Source organism: Sinocyclocheilus anshuiensis, unplaced genomic scaffold (genome assembly GCF_001515605.1).
Source record: "Sinocyclocheilus anshuiensis isolate Anshui unplaced genomic scaffold, SAMN03320099.WGS_v1.1 scaffold536, whole genome shotgun sequence".
NCBI lineage: Eukaryota > Metazoa > Chordata > Actinopteri > Cypriniformes > Cyprinidae > Sinocyclocheilus > Sinocyclocheilus anshuiensis.
Window position 1 is genome coordinate 205,443 of NW_015557179.1, and position 7,562 is coordinate 213,004.

The 7,562-nt window shown below is 35.3% G+C and overlaps 2 protein-coding genes across 3 annotated transcripts in view; both read right to left on the minus strand.

Moving 5' to 3' along the window:
- Nucleotides 1–2,810, minus strand: part of LOC107678491 (serine protease HTRA2, mitochondrial-like) — a 6,586-nt gene extending 3,776 nt beyond the window's left edge. Inside the window, exons 1-2 of the mRNA XM_016473771.1 lie at nucleotides 2,799–2,810; nucleotides 1,175–1,281 (exon numbers count right to left, since the gene is read on the minus strand). Of these exons, the coding sequence (XP_016329257.1) occupies nucleotides 1,175–1,281; nucleotides 2,799–2,810 (119 nt within the window). The remainder of the gene's footprint in view (nucleotides 1–1,174; nucleotides 1,282–2,798) is intronic.
- Nucleotides 2,811–3,095: 285 nt separating this feature from the next.
- Nucleotides 3,096–6,802, minus strand: mrps26 (mitochondrial ribosomal protein S26). Of its 2 annotated transcripts, XM_016473898.1 has the most exons (5): nucleotides 6,340–6,802; nucleotides 5,934–6,080; nucleotides 4,740–4,863; nucleotides 4,378–4,505; nucleotides 3,096–3,199 (listed from the first exon to the last, which is right to left on the minus strand). In XM_016473898.1, the coding sequence occupies exons 1-5, from the start codon at nucleotides 6,558–6,560 to the stop codon at nucleotides 3,169–3,171; spliced, it is 651 nt and encodes a 216-aa protein (XP_016329384.1). In that variant the 5' UTR covers nucleotides 6,561–6,802; the 3' UTR covers nucleotides 3,096–3,168. The 2 variants fall into 2 exon arrangements, with proteins under 2 accessions (XP_016329384.1, XP_016329385.1); XM_016473899.1 differs by lacking the exon at nucleotides 3,096–3,199 and having other exon boundaries at nucleotides 4,288–4,505; nucleotides 6,340–6,801.
- Nucleotides 6,803–7,562: the final 760 nt, after the last annotated feature.

Here is a 7,562-nt window from a genome sequence, read left to right on the forward strand (position 1 = left end):
TTTTATAACTAACTTTGTTTAAGGATGGTTCTCAGCTATGTTATAAATATATATAACAAAAATTATTTGATATACCATTTTGCTTTATGCAATATGTGTGTAAAACTTCCATAAACTGGTTTTCCCATTAAGCACAATGTTATCTATACACTGTATAGGGACAGCATGTTGAAAAAAGAAGTTTAATAATGGGAGTAGTAATTGGCCAGATTTTCATAATAATATCTAATATTTCATAAGAATATTGATATGTAATTTGTTTTCCTATTCAATTCTTTTGTCTCCCAAAATGTATAATAAACATGCTTTTAGTCCTGGTGTCCTCTACAGTGGACATGTATGAAATGATGTCCTGTTTCATAACAGGAAGTCATATTTTGATTTGAAACCCCATAACATTTTCCTGAGATGTTGATTCATGACAAACAATTTGAAAATTAATCAGATTTAAATTATAATATTATCATATTTCCATAAGGATGTACAATTTTATCACTAAATTAATGTCAGCCATTTTTAAAAATCAAGTAGAGTGAGTGGTCATGATTAAACATCCAATCATTTGGTATCTGTGGAAAGCCCTGAATGTGCTCTGTACAGGACATCCAGACTTAAAACTGTGACATGTGAGGTCTCAGAGAAATTCACTAAAATATAATGTCCACTACAGAGGCAAAAACTCCATAGCTGGGTCTCAGGAGGATATAGAGCTATATAGGAATCTAGTGGCTAAACCATGAAATTGCAGATGTTTTTCCTTTTTTACTCCCACCAGATGGCACTAATCTGCCTTCAAAAACTGGATTTTAAAGGCATCGTCTCTATTTTAACATGAAACACTGCCATAATTGAAAAATAATAGAAAATATTAGGGGGGGGGAAGTATTTTCAATAGGAAAAAAATTGATCATAAATTATTGCATAAATATTAATTAGTCTCATGAAAATAAAAACAAAAGAAAAAAAAAATATTATTGAACAAAAATATATTACATTGATTTCACTGAAAATAAAGGTTTCAGGTGTTCGGTCATTTTTGACCGCGACCAACTCAAGTGTGACCCCCAAAAATGAACAACACCAGAGGGTTAAACCAGCTGAAACAATCATAAACTAGTCTGAGATGTTTTCAGCAGGACTAGAACACAGTTTCATTGTATTTTGACAGACTCACCGCCCAACGACCTCGATGTAGACTACAGCAGGAGTGGACTTCTCAACCACATCCGCGATGAAAGTGAACTTGTACCGCGGGCTGTCAGGTTTAAATGGAGAGGCACACTGGACAGTCGGTAGTAAGCTGTCAATTAGCAAATTCCTGACCGCGACTGTCCTCTGTAGGGCATCTTTACTGTCCTCGTCTCTCAATGAATATAAGGCTGCTGCTGCTGCTCCTCCGAGTCCCAGACAGTCCCTGTCCAAGCGCGGCTGCTGCCTCCTGAACTCCGGCGTGAAAGGGGTTTACATATTGCATAGATTGTGATCGACTGAAATTAGTGTTTTGAAATATTTTACATTCTACTAATATTAAAACTGATTGATTAGAGTTCTGATGAAGGAGCCTTTGATCTCCTTTATGAAAACAGCTTACTTTTGATTACTACTAGTGATTTTGAAGTTGAAATTGTGTATAACACATAACATTGACTGTCAAATACGTATGTTAGGATTGGCTTATGTTGAGTTTTGGTATTTGGATAGGGTCATGGGCTTCTTGGTTTTTGTTAAACAGACCTGGCAACCCTGTGGGAGATTCCTACTCTTATTATGTACTGAAAGTAGAAAATCTGACAAACCACGTCTTAATTCGTACATTTTTGTCTAGTGTGGCAAGTAAAAACTAACTAATCGGAAATATTATGTAGATATGATTGGAGTAAAAGTGTAATACATGTAATATAACTATTAAACATCTTTGATTAATTTTGTGTCGAACTCGATTCAGAACCGTGGACTAGCATACTACTTTTTTACCATATCGTTATATAAAGAGTAGTATGCTATATAATATTTTTCAAGTAGTTTGCTATGCAGATCCAAATTGAGCATCTATTTCTCATTTAATGTAAGATGGGGCAAGAAAGTAAAATTTAAAATATTATGGAACTATTATTCAATCATTTTATGGATAAAAATAAATCATCTTCAGTATTCATATTGATAACCTATAAATAAGTGGATTATTCGATCTGTATGTATAGTAACTGTTGCTATTGTGACATGCCTTCAATTAAAATATATATATATATCATATAAGGATTGTGAATATTTAACCTCATGGACAAATTAATAACTGGTCTGGAAGTGTATGAATGGAGCGGAGTGACAGAGATTTCTCCACCCGGCTTCTGTAATCACAGCTCCATTCTGAACTCACACTAAAAAAATAACGCATAAACTTTAAAAAACCCACTCATCACCCAGGGGAAAAAAATCACACAAATCTGTTCTACTTAATATCTATTAATTGAAATTGCTGGAACAAAACATCTTAAAATAATACATATTAACGTTCCACATTCTGTGAAAACCTGATAACAGCTGTCAATTATTTTTGAGCCCTACACTCTTCTAACTCTTTCTTATTGTGGAGGGCATAGGAATAATCACTTCTGAATGGAGCACATCCATAGTCTCTTGCTAACATGTACTGTATAATGTTTAAGTGTTATGGCTACATGTTTTGTATGGCACTTCCACTGTTCTTCATTTAAGTTAATTAGAATTAATTCAGCACACACCATATCCCTTACTGGACATTTTTAGATGTCAAACAAGATGTTAGCTGGTGCATTTACTGCATGAACCATTTTAACTAGTGAAGACCTTCTTAACAAGACAGTTCTAAGAGACTTTAGTACTGTATATCTGAGACATTATGAAAATGATGAGTTCCTCACACAGTACATAAACACACACTCACTACTTTCAACGAGTCCCTCATAAAACTTGCAGAGGGCAGAAAACAAAGCACTCATATGGATAAGTTTTGAGAAACAGTTTAAAAGATGACACTGACAGTATATATTTTATGTACATTGCAGGTATTTTGGTTTTTGAAATCCTGTATTTATCGCTGAAATGCAGTCCGTTTAACAACACGTCCTTCTTTATCAATGGCGAAATTGTAGTTTTTCGGGTTGTCAAGAGCCTCTTCAATACGCTGATCTAGATTGTCCTGTGTGATGAAGTCCTTTGCCTCTTCCTGAAACACAGATGAATGCAAGGGTGAGAGAGAGGTTAAATCATGAAACCCTAAAAACCCTACCTGATCAAAAGTACCTATAAAAACATGAACTGCTATATAATATTTTTCAAGTAGTTTGCTATGCAGATCCAAATTGAGCATCTATTTCTCATTTAATGTAAGATGGGGCAAGAAAGTAAAATTTAAAATATTATGGAACTATTATTCAATCATTTTATGGATAAAAATAAATCATCTTCAGTATTCATATTGATAACCTATAAATAAGTGGATTATTCGATCTGTATGTATAGTAACTGTTGCTATTGTGACATGCCTTCAATTAAAATATATATATATATCATATAAGGATTGTGAATATTTAACCTCATGGACAAATTAATAACTGGTCTGGAAGTGTATGAATGGAGCGGAGTGACAGAGATTTCTCCACCCGGCTTCTGTAATCACAGCTCCATTCTGAACTCACACTAAAAAAATAACGCATAAACTTTAAAAAACCCACTCATCACCCAGGGGAAAAAAATCACACAAATCTGTTCTACTTAATATCTATTAATTGAAATTGCTGGAACAAAACATCTTAAAATAATACATATTAACGTTCCACATTCTGTGAAAACCTGATAACAGCTGTCAATTATTTTTGAGCCCTACACTCTTCTAACTCTTTCTTATTGTGGAGGGCATAGGAATAATCACTTCTGAATGGAGCACATCCATAGTCTCTTGCTAACATGTACTGTATAATGTTTAAGTGTTATGGCTACATGTTTTGTATGGCACTTCCACTGTTCTTCATTTAAGTTAATTAGAATTAATTCAGCACACACCATATCCCTTACTGGACATTTTTAGATGTCAAACAAGATGTTAGCTGGTGCATTTACTGCATGAACCATTTTAACTAGTGAAGACCTTCTTAACAAGACAGTTCTAAGAGACTTTAGTACTGTATATCTGAGACATTATGAAAATGATGAGTTCCTCACACAGTACATAAACACACACTCACTACTTTCAACGAGTCCCTCATAAAACTTGCAGAGGGCAGAAAACAAAGCACTCATATGGATAAGTTTTGAGAAACAGTTTAAAAGATGACACTGACAGTATATATTTTATGTACATTGCAGGTATTTTGGTTTTTGAAATCCTGTATTTATCGCTGAAATGCAGTCCGTTTAACAACACGTCCTTCTTTATCAATGGCGAAATTGTAGTTTTTCGGGTTGTCAAGAGCCTCTTCAATACGCTGATCTAGATTGTCCTGTGTGATGAAGTCCTTTGCCTCTTCCTGAAACACAGATGAATGCAAGGGTGAGAGAGAGGTTAAATCATGAAACCCTAAAAACCCTACCTGATCAAAAGTACCTATAAAAACATGAACAATGCATGTCACCCTTTTCAAGAAATTTATAAAATAACTTCAGTTTAAAAACCAATCAAATAAAAATACTGCAACACAAAACATGACAGCACTACTCATACATAGTTTAAATTTGAACAGAATTTCTGCAAAAGCACTCACCTGTAGTTGAAGAATCTGTCTTTCTTTTTCTTTAATGTAGTTCTCCAGCTCTTGCTGGCGTAAGATGGCTGCTTCTCTCTTCTTCAGTTCCGTGGCCTCAGCCTCCTTCTGCATGCGTTGCTCTCTGGAAGACCAGATGATTGACATTAAAGGTGACATATTATGCCCCTTTTTACAATATGTAATATAAGTCTCTGGTGTCCCCAGAATGTGTCTGTGAAGTTTCAGCTCAAAATACTTCACAGATAATTTATTATATAATTTAGAAAATGCCTATTTTGAGTGGAAGCTGAAACACGCTGTTTTTCGGGCCTGTGTCTTTAAATGCAAATGAGCTGCTGCTGCCTGCCCCCTTTTCCAGAATAGAGCTGTGCCTTTACAGCTAGTATCTGCTAAAAAACATCTGTTTTGGTTCTGATTATCATGTTTATCATGCTGAAATCATGTGTTTTAAACCATATGAGTTTAAACTTCAGATATAAGGTTTTTTGAGCGCACACATCCGACGCACACGGACAGAAAGTGGCTGTCACAGCATGCGAGTACTAAACTAAGTTCTCATTCACACAAAGGTTTACGTTAAAAACACACGAGTTACAAAAACAGTCGGTTATGTCTGTGAAGGTAAACAGCTGGGAAATAAATCGCATGTTTATTTTAGATCTGTGTATGCGAGTACTAAACTAAGTTCTCATTCACACACACGTTTACGTTAGGTTATGGCTGCGAAGGTAAACAGCTGGGAAATAAATCGCTTGTTTATTTTAGATCTGTGTGGCAACAGCAATATACAGTAATTAAATCAATAAATCCACTGCTTGTCTCCTCTGAAACATCATTCAATGTAAATTGTGATAATCGTAATTAATAATCGCAATTACAATTTCAAGGGAATAATCAACAATTATGATTGTTGTCATAATCGTGCAGCTCTACTACAGCCACTAAAACAAAACAGCCATTTAGGGAATGTCATCAGAGCCCCTCCCCCAGAAACTTTACCTGCCATTCACAAATTTTCTCCTGCGGCCTCATGGGACAGTAAAGTGCCCATTTTGCCTACTGTTTTATAAATACTGTGAATTCAGACATACTACTCTGTTCAGATACTGTCTTTAGCCTATATTTCAGATGCAGCCAGAACCTTCTCACAAAATGCCCCTCACGTATCTATCTCACATCTAAACCACTCACCGTATTTTACGCATTCTGAGGTTTTCAGCATCATTCAAGGCCATCAGTGACCGATGCTCTTCTGCCTCCCTTTTAGTTCTCTCCTCTGCCACAGAACCAACCTCCTCTTCATATTTCTTCCTCAACATCTGCTCCTTGAACTCAAGTCTACATGCATAAAATGTTACATTATGTCAATTGAGATTATGTCAGTCTCAAACTCAAATGGTTTAAGTAATCAGAAACACAGATTTATTCACTGGTGACTGACTGGACATCATAATCAGTCGGGAAATGATTTAAAGAAGTAGTTCACGTCCGGAATAAAAATGTCCTGGTAATTTACTCACCCCCACGTTATCCAGTAAATTATCAGGAAATGTTTATTCTGGACGTGAACTACTCCTTCAATGTCATGCAGTCTTACCGCAGGGCTCTTAATATCAGATTATACTCCGTGTAACGCTCCTTTAGTACAACCATTTCTACTGGATCCACGGGAGGGGGAGTCTTGATCCGTCCCAATTTTGACTTCGCTTTGGGGTCTGTGCGAGATTTTCTCCCCCTGACAGTCTCGACCAAAACAGCAGTGCGAGGAGAGAGAAGCCGGGCTACAGGAGCATGACTCCTTGATAAAGCCCGCAACATATTGAAGATTATATCTAGTTATAATTAACAGTCTACGCATAACATACAGTCAAATCCTAAAGAATTGAGTTGGTATAGAATTATTATATAGTAACAGATTCCAGCATGGCCACATAACATTGAGCATCTTCACCTAAGCCGCCATATTCTTGAACTTTTACCACGGAAGATGTTTCTTTTACTCGATCCACAGCCAGGACTGAGCTGAACTCGAAGCGCTCGCTACTGCCGCGCGCTGTAGAGAAGCAGTCCAGAGACTACAGGCTTGGGAGGGAATCGCTAGGAAAATAACTAGTTTCGACTCCGATTTATTTGAGTGATTTCTGCTCCTTAACGCTTCCATTCACCGTTCTAGCCTAAGTCCGAGGAAGAATTATTTGGAAAAAAATATCTAAAAAGCGGGTTAGAAGCGGTAATAAGGCACGCAGGTAGTCATAAATTGTTGGATAAAAAATACCAAACAAACGACAGTTTGGTAACGTATTCCTTTTGATTAAACACGCTTACAAAAATGCATAATATTTACATAAAAAGCCAGTCATGTGAACAGCCAATATGATTGTTGTCACTGTGGAAGAAGCCGCAAATTAAATTATGACATAAAAGTCATATGATATAAAAAGTCAAAATTATGATAATTATTATGACATTAAAAGCAAGAACTATGACATTAAAAGTCGACAACTTTGGTAACATCACATTAAAAACAATTATGACATAAAGAGTCAGAGTTACGACAAACTGACAATTAAGTCGTGGCAAATAATAATAATAAAAATAAATAAAACAACAACACTGTCATAATTAACACTTTTTTGAAAAGATTTACCAAATAATGACTTTATCTTATGTGGCTGAAATGGGCTTCCCTAATTTATAATTAAGACTTAAGTCTCACAGGGACAACAATATGTTATTATATTATATTATTTATTTTATTTTATATATGTATATATATATATATATATATATATATATATTATAATTTTTTTTTTTTTAAAT